At 35.3% G+C, this 14,804-nt stretch overlaps 1 protein-coding gene across 1 annotated transcript in view; it reads left to right on the plus strand.

Moving 5' to 3' along the window:
- The first annotated feature begins 7,111 nt into the window (after positions 1-7,111).
- Positions 7,112-14,804, plus strand: part of LOC120353629 — a 50,757-nt gene continuing 43,064 nt past the window's right edge. Inside the window, exon 1 of the mRNA XM_039438176.1 lies at positions 7,112-7,309. Within this exon, the coding sequence (XP_039294110.1) occupies positions 7,215-7,309 (95 nt within the window). The 5' untranslated portion in view covers positions 7,112-7,214. The remainder of the gene's footprint in view (positions 7,310-14,804) is intronic.

A 14,804-nucleotide genomic window follows, 5' to 3' on the forward strand; every position in this document is an offset into this window, starting at 1 on the left:
GTACGGTATACAGAAACAATTAATTATTCAATACTACTGATAACTATCATTACTGCCTCAAATAGTTTGAAATCACAGAGAAAATCAATGTTGACAACCGAGAAAGGGTGCATGAAAGGAGGGAGGAGGATAAGTAGCACTGTTACGCTGCGGCGCGGTCCTCCCCCATGATTAATGCGCGTAATGGCCTGTCTATCGCATCGCTCCTACTAGTCTATGCATTCAAATTATGTATTTCAGGAACGCTATCTTATGTATTTTCGGTCACTGAACACGATTTTTCAACTCTCAAGCCTTAATAATTGATAATTCTCATCATAATATACTAATTATGGTCAAAATTACAAACTTCATCTCATTATCATTATTTATGATTACATTGTAATGATAAACCATCCTGTTAGGAATCCTATATGTGTTTCTCAGTCGATAAAAAACTGATATTCCATTAAGAGAGAATAATTATTCGATTTAGTTCAATGATCACTTTGGAATTGCGAAAGTCAAGTAATGGAGTAAGTTAAACAAATAATATAGGCTACCCCATATAGAGCACCGTGTAACAGGAGTAAAATATTTTCTTAACATAAATTTACAGTTGAATCACAAATAATGCCAATTACTCCCATGTGATATGACTAAATATTTGATTACAAAGGAAATACAACTCTAAAGCTGCGTTTACACCAAAGTTATTAAGGAGATGTTAATATAACTTAATCTTTATAGATACTATTAGATTGAACATAACTTATCATACATATGATGGACATATGTGTTTGCCAAGTTCCGTTCAATCTAATAGAATCTATAAAGATTTTGTTAATAACTTTGGTGTAAACGCAGCTTTATCAACTGATTTCTGTAACTTATATCTACGAATAGATACTTTTCATCTGGCTGAGTTTGACTGATTGTCTTGGGGTGGTACTTGAATGAATGTGGAATGAGAGATATCTTTGTTGAATTTGAAATATTTGGAGAGAATACTGTTGGAAATCTATTGAGGGGGGATCAGTATAATTAAGGTGTGAGAGCAAGCAATCAATTCAATGAAACAACTACAAGGACTCATGAACGGTTCAAATATGAGAGATTGTCAAAGTATATTTGAAAGAAGTCAGGAGCTATTTGTGGAGTTTTATTAGAATCAAAATCGATGACTACTTGAAATTTATGACTGATTATTGTAACATAGTTTAAATTATCTTAAATTGTATTCATGCTCATAAGGAAGGACTATCCCATACTTTTTTCATTCAATCACACAAAACTATGTTATAAAGTCTGTGTTATATCTAGAAAATATAAAAAAAAATACTCATAGAAGTAGAAAATAATTTCCAATAAGGAAACATTAACTCTATACAGTCAATACATTGACTCTCTGAGAGTTTAATAAATGTGACAACTGACAACCGATCATGCTTTGGAGCAAACCCTCATTCGATCATCCAAAACAGTGATTGGAATAGCTAGTTCTTCAAAGGCTTTCCTAAAATGGCTGCTACTATATAAAATAAATCTTGCATCAAAGATATTCTGTTCAAGTATGTTGACATCATTATGGATATCACAGGAGATTGTGAAGAAAGTCATCTAATGAAGTAAAACAAGAATAATGAGAGATGAGAATGATCTCCAGAAGCATAATCTTCTCAAGAGAACATAACATTTTTCTTCAAGACTCTGATGGACAATAGAATCTGCATAATGTTATCAATGGTCTGGAAGCAAGTGAAGAAGTGTGTGATTCTCTTTTGAACGTATAGAAAGAAATAGTTATTCGGTCTCCAACGATTTTTATCTGAACATAGTTGTAACAAATTGTAAAAGTGTATTCTCACCTATATAAAGAAACAGAGTTCTTTCATTCTCCACGATGCAATCAAACAAAAATCCTAGTCTTAGTTAATTCTAGAACAAAAAGATCTGATCTCTGTATTTTAACTAGGTAGCTGTTTAAAGATAATTCAGCATTAAAGTTTTAGTGCAGCATGCATTTCTACAATAACCGCAATCTCTGTCAACATCTGATGGATATTTGAAAAAAACTCTTAATCTCAATTGGCCCATGAAATTGTAAGTGAAACTAGTTGTGGACTTGACTAAATCCCTAAATATCGTTGACAAATTCGCATAATGATAACATGGCTCTCCTGAATTCAACTCCTACTTCACTTTTCAAAACTTCAATACGCTGCAAGATTATGGAAACTTTGTGATGAGAAGAGTTATGAAAATTCTCAATAAAGATGAAGTGATACAGGTGGACATAGCTTTTCATGTCTATGGTCTAAAATCAAACAAAGGTAGTGAACATATTAGAAGCAGCAGAGTAAAAGAATCACTTCAATAATATGCTCTCCAAACCATCGAGACTTGATTTCTAAATCTGTGACAGAGATTTATTAATGTGACATCCAAGAATCTATAAAGGAATAATCCATAAGTTAGCTACGTGCAGGAATACATACATTCATTCATTCATTTGTGGATAAAATTACAGATCATATAAATATGTTCGGGAAAGAATAACAGGCATGACTCAAAACTATTCGAATCCCAAATTTTGATACTGAATAACTTGTTACCATTTCAAAACAGTCTGAACGGGAATACCATAATGGATGAATCAATCAAAAGTTAGTGAAATATCATTATAATAATACTGTTAGAAATAATATGGATGAATATTTAAATTTTCATTTCATTTTGATTTCACACATATCTATTATTATATTGGATATAATTTCTCAAAAGTTCATGACAACTGAAGATTCACAAAAGAATAACATTTTCATACTAAACATAATCATTATGATAATGAATGAATGATGAATTCCATTCCCACCATGAAGAACTAAGAAATTCCACAAATATTTCTTGGAAATTAACTGACCACTATATCAAGTAAGCGTGGCCAGTGTGCAATTAATAATATAATTAGGCTGCAGCGCATCACAATAAATTAATTTCAGATAAAAACAATAGAACATAAACATATATAAATATTATCTTTATTCTATCCTAATATATTTCTTGAAACCCAAGTTTCGTTTATTTCAAACAGTCATTTCCTAGTTTCCTTGCAGAATGACATGAAGTTTGTAATTTTGACCATAATTAGTATATTATGATGAGAATTATCAATTATTAAGGTTTGAGATTTGAAAAATCGTGTTCAGCGACCGAAAATACATAAGATAGCGTTCCTGAAATACATAATTTGAATGCATAGACTAGTAGGAGCGATGCGATAGACAGGCCATTACGCGCATTAATCATGGGGGAGGACCGCGCCGCAGCGTAACAGTGCTACTTATCCTCCTCCCACCGCCGCATCAATGATCGTAACCCCAAAACTATATATAACATTGGATTCAGCAAGAAACGGCCTATAACGTTTATTGGGAGCCTTTTCCTCTAAGTCGGCTAATTACTTGAATATTCGAGAAATAACAAAAAGTCCATAATAAAAAAATACATTTTTCGAGATATTTTATTTTTTTACGGAAAAACTATGCGGTTTATCGCAAAAATGTAGAGAACCACATAGAAAGCCAGTTATGTGTACATGATATTGAGGAAAAATTAAATGCTGTACTATGAATAGTAACTGCAGGACAGGCGATTTTATAAACGCGCGTTTTTTACAACCTAACCCCCTTCCCCCCAAGCTGTCGACCACCCTGGGACGTGACGACATCGAGTTTCATATACACTAAAGACCCCCTAACAATAATCCAAAGTCAAATTCTCTGCCTCTCTCATGTATGCTCAATGTAAGCCAGCGCCTGGACTATTTATTGAACTCTCAATATATAGAACGAATTAATAAAAGTCAGGTACATGTCAAATTTTCAAACAAAACAAAGTTATTCAGCAATCGATTCAGGTCAAGAAGACATACACAATTTTTAAACTATACATTTTACGAACCTGCTAACTTGCTGCAACTAAATTCGGGCCTCGGTCATTCTATGTACTAAATTTTGAGCTATAATACGAAAACAACAAGAGTTTGGCACTCACAATTTTAACAATATCTAAACTCTACTTTTGAGAACACATAATCCAAAACTCAATAAACTCAGACATTATGAAACTTACTACACTTTACTTAAATTCACGCACACAATTAACTATTTAATTTTCATCCACTGATTCTATCAATTTTATATTACTATAAAAACTACAACAAAAGTACTGATAATGAAAAACTTTTCGATTTGTCCCTCTGGATGGGCAACAGACCCATTCAGAGGACCAAGGCTCGCGCACCATTACATGATTTTTCGTTTGCATCTCAATACCAACTGTGGCCTTTTCACTGAAAATTATTCCCCCTCCACGAGCGTTGAGCATTACTTACAGTGGAAAAGCCAAGCTGCAAAAAGGCCAATGCTCGTACAATTTCAAATATAGTGGCTTTTCGACAAGAAATTGAAACTGCATTTGAAAAATGCACGAAAATTGCTTTAATTCCGACAACTAAGCAACAAGTTAGCAAATTCAAACAAGACAGAGTCAATTCTCAGACTAAAACGCAGGGTTCAACATACAGTAAAATCAAAGTTCATTCACAAATCAAAGTTCAAAGACATGAAAAATAATATAAGATACACAAAAACAACTACAATACTACCCTCTCAATATCACACTATTACAACATGACCACTTTCTCATTTGAAAAAATAAAGTTGGAATCAAAATGAAGTTGGATCCATGTGACGGATCCAAGATGGCGGAAAAAAGTATTGAATCGACAGAAATAGTTTGTTTTTCAATTGGAATAGTATCCCCATGGAACCTATTACTGTTATATCATATTTGTAACTCTATAAAATATTACAAGTTGCGGATCTCAGAGATCAATACAACATTTCATGAGCGAGTTCTTCAACCCAGGGATCTCGAGTTCATACAATAAGTACATCATCGGAATGATAGGAAGAGGAAAAATAAGATAACCTTGTGCTATTTCTCTCCAAAATTTAGGTAAGGTTACACATAGTCTGAAATGGGTCAAGTCTTGTAGTTCTCCACTTCACAAAATTCTCAGTCCTTACATATTTTCACAAAGTAGATTTTCAAATTCAGATGCTTCTAAACCTAACATAAAATACTACTACTACTACATCACTCTTTGGTGCTACAGCCCATTTAGGGCCTTGACCTCCTTCAAAATGCCTCTCCAATCTTCTCTGTCATCAGCTTTCCTTCTCCATCTCCTGATACCCGCCTTCCACAAGTCTTCTTCCACATCCTCCAGCCAGCGCATAAAATAAATATTTTACACTAGTGACCCCCTGGGTTGAAGAACTCGCTCATGAACTTATTGTAGTCTTGTAAATCCGCATTTTATACAGAATTGATGAAAATCTTGGAAACAGCTAAATATCTCTTCAGCATGAATAATTTGACAGTAGGTTTCATTGGGGATCCTATTTGAAATTAAAAATTACTCTGTCGTTTTAATATCTTCGACCACCTTATGAATCCAAATTTATTTTTTGAAATGAGAGGGTGGTCATGTGATGCATGATTTTGATACTGAGTTCCAAGAAAAAATAAATGGCGGAAGCCGCACATTGATATCTCAACTCGTAACAGTTTGTTGCTGTAAAAGTTGTAAATCATGTTGTTTACTAACAAGCTGAAATCATGTGTCAGTGCATGAAGAGCCATGACTGGCTTCCAAATAGCCTTGGATGATGTCATGAATGAATGAGAAAACTGTAGTAATTTATTTATCCATTCCTATTTTATTTATTATCTATTGATTCATACAATAAGTGTACCATCAAAAATAAGGTAACAAGTTGCGAATCTCAGAGATCAATACAACATTTCATGAGCGAGTTCTTTAGCCCAGGGGTTTCCAGTTCATACAATAAGTTCATCATCGAAATGATAGGAAGAGGAAAAATAAGATAACCTTGCGCTATTCTCCTCCCAAATTTAGATAAGGTTACACATGCAATGTATTCTTCAGCTGATTAAATGACAATAAATTTTCCTCTGATACACTTCTAATGTTATTTTTATATCCTGGAAAAGGACGAAGGAGTTGGTCATTTTTGTTGACCAACGAACTTGACCTGACTTTCTAAAGTTATTTTAAAACATATAAACAGACGAACAACGACTTTGGCCTTTCAGCCTTCAGCGGATTCAATCACAACAAATTTCCGCCGCGTTTACACCAAAAGTATTAACAAAATGTTAATAACTTAATCCTTATAGATTCTATTCGATTGAACGGAACTTGACAAACACATTTATGTTCATCATGTGTATGATGAGTTATATTCAATCTAATAGAATCTATAAGGATTAAGTTATTAAAATTTTGTTAATAACTTTGGTGTAAACGTAGCTTTATGCACTTTCAATGTTATTTTTATATCCTGAAAAAGGACGATAAAGTTGGTCAATTTTGTTGTCCAACGAACTTGACCTGTTAGATCAATTCTTTTTAAAGTTATTGTAGAACATACAAACAAACGGATAACGACTTCAGTAAGTCAAAAGTGAGAACTCACTAAAGCTTCTTCCTCCTCTTCTTCTTCTTTTTCTTCTTCTTCTTCTTCCTCTTCCTCTTCTTCTTCTCCTTCTTCTTCTTCTTCTTCTTCTTCTTCTTCTTCTTCTTCTTCTCTCTTCTTCTTCTTCTTCTTCTTCTTCTTCTTCTTCTTCTTCTTCTCCTTCTTCTTCTTCTTCTTCTCCTTCTTCTTCATTTTCTTCTTCTTCATTCCAGGATTAGGCGTACACACCTGTTCCGGTTTCAAAGGATATAACTACAGTATTTATCTTACCATCTTTTCAGAGGTCTGCCAATATCCTTTCTACCGTAGTGTCTACATTATTCATGACAGCCTTTGGTATCCTAGTATCTGGCATTCTTCCACATGGTTTTTCCAGTTCAATCTGTTCATCCCAAGTTGTGCAGCTAATGATGATATTCCTAACTCATTTCTAATGTCATCATTGCGGAATCTGTGTAACTTTCTAAAACCTTTCACACTTCGAAGAAGAGGCATCTCTGCTGTTTGAACTCTTCTTGCTCACTCACTAAAGCTTGTTCAATTATTATCATTTCCAGAGCGTTGCCCAAATTTCGTTCAAGTAAGACAGCCACAAGTCAACAAGCTGAGCAACAAGTCGAGGAGATAATAGTAGGAGAGAATTCGACATTGGCAGAAGGAGAATACATGACCAAGAGGACAGGTAAAAGCGGAGACAGTCTGATAATTGGATCATATTTACCCCCTCTTCACGATGGATATTTAACAAGAGAATATTATGAGTGAGTATTATTCATACCATAATCTCAGTTTAAGCTTCTCGATTGTGGACTGACAAGCATTTCATACAAAGTAGTTTCAACCTCTTCTATCACTTCATTCAAATCCAGAGAGCGTAGAATATGAAAAAATTAGGAAGAGAAACAGTTTTAGGTTTATCCTGTTGATTCTCTCCCAATATTAATTTTATATTGTGATTGTGGGATGGATAAATACCTAATATTCTACAAAAACATCATAAGACAATGTTACATCCTCTACTCTGTTATTCCGTCTATTGCTTCATGTATGGAGAAATAACACTATACATGAATATCAAATAATCATCATCACCTCTTCATTCTTATCTTCCCATCCTATTTGTATACCTTCAACCTCGATTTTTTTCATATGCAGGGTGCTTTGAAAAATCCTTAATTACATACAAAACGCATGAAAAATAGACAAAATCTGTTGAGCACTCTACAAATGTAATTGAGGATTATTTTTTTTAGAGGTTGCGTTTGTCTATTATAGACTTATTTTACATACCTACTTTCTACAAGTTATGTGATAAAATATTTTGTGTTTATCGTACATTCAACATAGTAAATCTGCTTCAAACCATGAACGAGCTTGTTTTTCGAGACGAAGTTTGGCGTATTTCGTCACATATCTTGAAAATTACTGTAGCAACAGGTCTGGAAACGGTTTTATTCAATTTTTCAGTCCATTTCACATAGAGTACGATGGATTGTACATCTTAATTAATAGCCAACAAATACCCGTAGGACAGGGGAAGTGAAATTCAGACGAGATATTTCATCCTGTATAACTTGGTAACTAAGCATTTTCGGACCTATGTTAATTAGAACTTTTTTCTTTTTTTTGATGTGAGAAATTTTTGATAGCGAGTTTAATTTACAGCTTCAGCTGTCTCTCGCATCCCACATGCCATCCCTCTCTATCCATCCAATCTCCCTCTGCCAAATTCCTCTCGTGCATGTCATCCTTCACTAATCTTGCTTCATCCAAGTTTCAGGTGGTCTTCCCCTCTTCCTTCTTCCTGGTGGATTCCAATTCAATATCCTTTTTGAACGGTGGCCGTTCATCATCCATTCTTTGCATGATTTAGATTAAGATGATTGAGATTTAGATTTACTTCTTTTGCTATCGGACCATACAGTCATCAGCAACGTCAATGGAGTATTCATAACCCTTAACACTCAATTTATTATAAAGTATGTGTGAAAAACTCCTCCAAAGAATGGAAGGGGTTTGCACGCAGGAGATCAAACAGTAATTTTCCGAACAAAGAGACTGGATCATTTTTTTCGCCACATTGCACAGAAAGCAGCTGTTTTCCAGTCCCTACGTAGATCTAAACGACATTTTTTGCAGACGACTCTCGTCTGACGTCAGAACAGGTTTCTTTCCGGCCTAGGCCGGAAAGAGTGCCCTTTCCAGCCGCTAGCATGGAACTAAGAAAGGTGATCAAAAAACAGCTGATCGAAAAACTTTTTATTATTTGTGTTCATTATTCAATAATCAAAACATTTATAATAATATCATCTTATTGTCATTTAAAAGAATAAAAAAGTATAAACTCAACCTCCCACATAATTGAACATCATCTTTTAGGTTATTTAGACAAATCAGAATAAAAAATGAAAATACTTGGACGATCTCCTGATATTCAGATTACCTCAGATTTGCTAGAGCTATCACCTTCCACTTCTGCTTTCAGAAGTGCTTAGTAAACAACTATTCTCATATATATTCTCATATAATTGTTCTTATTAATGGACCTACAAGATCACAATAAAAACGTTCCAAAGGTTTTGTAATAACCTTGGAAGAAAGAAAGCCGAAATTATGTTGTTGAGCGGGTTTACTTTTCTCACATAATCTACATGTTTTCACCATCAGAACAATGTCTTTTCTGACGCCTGGCCAGAAAAATTTTTCTAGAATTTTGTTAGTGGTCTTATAAATTCCCAAGTGACCACCTAATGTACTCTCATGATAATACTTGAAAATTAAGGGAACCAAAAATTTTGGTATTACCACCTTCAATGAGTTAGAATTACGAGATTTGATGACAAGCACACCTTTACTCAAAGAGTACGGAAATTGGTCTACATTATTTGAAATCTTCTCAATTATGTCCTTACAAAATGGATCATTATCTTGATGACTTTTAATATCCGAAAAGGCAAGCGGGAATCTGACAATTTCAAGGTATTGATAACTGAAAGTAGGGGCTCAATCTCCTTGTCTTTGGATGTAAAATCAATGGGCTCTTCTTCGTCTTGATACATCCGTGATAGACTGTCAGCTGTGACATTCAGTCTACCGGGAATATGGACCGTTTCGAATTGAAAGGATAACAGCCTTAAGACCCAACGACCTATTCGTCCACCTTTTGGATTATTGAGAACCCATGACAAAGCAGAATTATCTGTCAGCAATTTAAATTTAGAGTGTTGCAAATACACTTTGAACTTTTCCATTCCGAAAAGAGCGGCAAGACATTCCAGTTCATAAGTACTATATCGAGCTTCGTTTGGTGTCAATTTTTTTGAAGCATAAGCGATGGGTTGGAGTACACCATCTATTTCCTGTGATAGTACGGCTGCGATGGCTGATGAACTCGCATCCGATTGAAGCACAAATTGTTTAGAAAAATCTGCCGTGCGTAGAACAGGCGGGCAGGTAATAGCCTTTTTCAACTTGAGAAAAGCTTCATTGTGAACCTCACTCCATTCAAACTTAGAGTCCTTTTTTCTAAGCGCATTGAGAGGCGCGGCGATCTCAGCAAACTTCGGAATGAATTTGTGATAATACGCTAGCATTCCTATGAAACGAGCGACACCTTTCTGAGTTTTGGGCGCAGGAAACTCGCGGATACACTTAGTTCGATTCGGATCCACCGATACACCATGTTCATTGACAATGTGTCCTAGAAAAGAAATTTGTCTTTTGGCGAAACTAGCCTTCTCTGGATTTACAGTAAAACCAGCATCACGCAATTTTGAAAGAACTATCTTAATGTGAGATAGATGTTCACCGAAATTTTTTGAATAAATGACAATATCATCCAGGTAATGAAAAATAAATTTGTACTTCTCCTCTTCGAATAGCTGATCTAGAACAACAGACAACGCCTGTGACCCAACAGCAAGACCGAAAGAAACTCTTGTAAATTGATATGTGGTCCTAGGAGTGCAAAATTTGGTCAGAGCTCGACTATCTTTATGCAAATGAATTTGATAATAGGCTTGATTCAAGTCTAAGATAGAGAAAAATTTGGCACCGTTAAAATAATGAAAGCAGCCTTCAATATTGGGCAAAGGAACTGAATCTAGGGAAATACGTTTGTTCAAGAACCGATAATCTACCACTAAACGCCATGCATCACTGTCGGTCTCATCTTTACCTGTTTTGGGAACAAGAAAACAAGGACTAGAATAATTGGAAATAGCTCTTTCTATTACACCTTCTTGAAGCATTTTCCTAACCTTAGTATCAACAATCTCTCTCTTTATTGGATTCAACTGATAAGGAGGTCTTCGCACCGGCTCTGTTGATGTTAACCGGATCTTATATTCCATGAGATTTGTTTTGCCTAGTCTCTTGGTTAAAACATCATTGAAGTTGTGAAGAATTTCATCCAAACGAGCTTTCTCCTCTATAGACAAGTCGCCATTCATGTCCGGGATTCCGACCGAAGCAGTCAGTGAAGATACTAGAGATTTCCAGTTGTTTACAAACATGAATTTGAAATTTGGTTTGAAACCAAAAAAATAACATTTATTAAAAAGTTTTAGTACCAATTGAGAATGAAGAATGAAATCACATCCCAAGATAATGGGGACTGCTAAATTTTCGCCAAAAAAAATTTAAATTTCCAAGTGAAATTTTCAATTTTAATCTTTAAATACACCGATTTCTTAAGAAGCAAAGTGGTTTGATTAGCCGTAGTACAGACAAAGTTTTCCTCAAAATAACTGATATTTGCACCGTTAGCAAGCATTTTATCCAGAACAGATTTAGAAATAATTGATTTCACCGCACCTGAGTCTATCAATGCAGGTGTGTGATATCCACATACTCCCAACTGACATCTGATAATAGGCATAACATCATCAGTAGCAGCTTTGACTTTGGGTTTAGCTGGGTGACGTTTGTGCAGACCTTGATGACTCTTATTTGAAAATTTCGTGTTACATTTATTGAAAGAGGAGAAACATGAAATAACCTTACTTTTGGAATGACAATCATATTCATTCGAATTTATTTTCCGGGAAATCCGTCTTGCATTACAATTTTTACCGGGCTTAAATTTTGAACATGAATTCACTAGTCAGGTCTTCTTTGACCTACAATTTCGAGAGTAGTGACCCAAACGATTACATGTAAAACATTTGACATTTGCATTCCTGTTGGAAACATTCTGATTCGGCTTGGCAGTTTCAACATTGCTACGATTTTGAGTCTCCTGATTAACTGGTCTTGACCTACAATATCGAGCTAAATGGCCTCTCTTACCACAGTTGAAACAATTCTTATCACCATAGCCTCTCGAGTTTTCTTGTTGATGGGGATTATTAACTCTAGATCTTTCAATGTGGATTCGCTCCTGGTCGGCAAAAGTCAAGTTTTGAGCTTGTACACTCATCGCATTTAACTCCTGAAAAGTTGTGGGACGACCTAGAAAAATGAGGCGAGACCTTTCCTCTGGATTCAAACCTGAACATATAGTATGCACTATCTCCGACTCCTGTAAATTAAGTTTGAGCAGACAAGCAGCCTCTCTTACTGATACAATGTAACTAGACAACGGCTCTTTGGATCTTTGGAGGCGATAAAACTCCTGTCTTTCAATAGCAGAAAGCAATCTCTGAGGAATAAAATATCTCAAAATGTCTCCATGAAATTGGTCGAAAGTATTGCCAGAATTAACTGCAAAACTCAATCGGTCGCACAAGGGACCGAGTGCAAAAGGCTGTAATAGTTGAAATAATTGGTTATCCCCTATACCAAATTGATTCTGAATTTTTAAAGCAACACTAATGAATTTCAATAATTTTTCCACCGTCAGACCATCCGTTACAGGTAGATCCTTCAACAGGCTCTCAATGGGATTTTGAAGTTTGTTATACAGAGTTCCAAATGATGATGGGACCGTGTCTCTCGCAAATGAATTTGGTTCCATGTGGGCATGTGAATCCATAGCTGAGTAATTTTGATTGACTCTAGTTTGGTTTTGAGCGACCGGGACAAAATTGTGAGACATTGGTGGCGGTATAGTCAAGGTTAAGTTCGGGTGGCGCGCACGGGGCAATGCACCAGTCTCTGTACCACCTGGGAAGTGTTTGGCCTACCAGCACTGACGAACGGTGCCACGACAGTTCGAGAAGTCCCAGCTTCGGCATCCCCAACGGCAGGGCTCGACATTGCAGTCGAATATGGGATAGGCGATGCACCCCGACTTGCTATGCAATGCTGCCACTCAATTAAGCGCGCATTTGTCTCACACAAAGCGTCCAAATATCGATTCAATTCTGAAATTAAATTTTCATTAGAGGATTCACGGGCATAAGTTACAAATGAATGATTCTATTTGCAGCATGCAACACATTTGAATGACATTTATAGAAACACTCCTTTCGACTATCACCCTCAACTGCAGCTGCAATTTGAGTACTCCAACTATCAAGATTTGATATAATTTTACTAATAGGCACCAATTCGGCCAAAGCTGATTGAGGATTGAATACTCCACGGAATATTTTACCATTACTCTCAATGTTTTCCTTTCGTAACTCCCTGTATTTCTTTCTTAACTAATCCACACTAAGATCACTAAGATTACTACTTGGCGTTCCCAAGGTTTCCATCTCAAAAAATAATTCACCCTTGACCAAATGATTAGGATTTAAAGGTCTAGCTAGTAATCCAGGTGGACCACTAGAAGACAAACGTGACTCAACCTCACTTTTGACTATCCAGAATAATTCTCTTGGCGCCGGATCAGTTGTCCCGGGCGTTTGGGTCTCTTGGACAGACGGTCCAGAACTTTGAGCAGTCACTGACACATTGTTGTCAGTCATGATAATAATATAGATAAAATCTTTGTCTCAAACAATAAATTCTAAGTTACTTTAGCTTCAGGTTCACATCAAATCAAACTTCAGCAGCCGTCTGCTGATGCAAACTCATTACTGGAATCGAGAATTCCCCGGCCACAAGTATGTTATCAAGCCTTTTCAAGAATAAATCGTGATCAATACATTAAAAAAATCAAGAAAGTAGCAGAGTGGCGCAGCAAATTGTGCCGTGCTATGAATTTAGAAAGTTAATTTTGAATTTAGAATTTAGAAGCACACACAATATAACTTAATAAAAGGGATGCTTGATAAACATACCTAGTGCTAGAGAACGGGAAACCAGAAATGACAAGAGAGACAACGAAATAGAGAGAAGGTATCAATTATATTATCACCTCTTACAGTTAAATTCAACAAATAATAAAACAAAAGGAAGTTACATTATGAAAATCGAAAACAAAATTACTAAAGTTAGGTTATCTCTGAAATAGGTAATACGGTAATAACCTACTCCGTATGCTCTACATTTGAAAACGTTTTAGATTGAGTCATAAAAGCTTAAAGGACTCTAATTTCAAAAGAGCAATTATTGAAAATTATCATCGATATGTCTCAGAAGTTAATCATAAATAACCATACATATGTTAAGAAAAGATCCACATAAAATTCATAAAATTCTTAGAACATTAAATTTTGAACACACTTGGAAACTTTAAAACACTATCAAAACATTATCAAATATTAATGATCCCCCCAATAATAACTATTCAGTATCTTTATATCATGAACGCTGCAAGGACAAACATTCCTCAAGTATCACATCATGGTATACTACCTTAAAAAAAACTATTCAAAAATATATGTCATCAAAACAAATTTAGGAAAGGTTAGGGTCCTTGAAACTTCATTTGATCCATTACAACTTTAAGATGAGAATTATTTTAAAACATTAATTTAATCAATAAGGGACCTTTAAAAACTCTACATGAGTATCATTCAACTTTTAGTAGTTTAGAAGATTATAATTATTTATAAATTTAAAGAAAACTGAAATTCCCAGCTGGATCCTTACAGAGAAAATATGGCCTCACTTTTCAATGTAAAGATACAACCGAAAATCTATTACTCAAACCAAATTAATAAAACTAATAATCTATCTATCCCCAATAATATCTCAAAATAATGATTTAACAAAAGTCTAATTCCGCACGTTTTAATTGATTGAAAGTCTGTGGTCACTAAAACCCATTTTGTCACATCCGGAGTTCCTGGGACGTTCGTTTAATTTGGAAAAAAATTGTTACCTCATAGCTGTTTCTTCAACTTGAATCTAGGCTCGGTGATCGAGCTCTACACGTCCAGTTGGACAGGAGACAGCATACCCCAAGCTTCTAGGACGGCCATC

This window comes from Nilaparvata lugens, chromosome 11 (assembly GCF_014356525.2).
Source record: "Nilaparvata lugens isolate BPH chromosome 11, ASM1435652v1, whole genome shotgun sequence".
NCBI classification, from domain to species: Eukaryota; Metazoa; Arthropoda; class Insecta; order Hemiptera; family Delphacidae; genus Nilaparvata; species Nilaparvata lugens.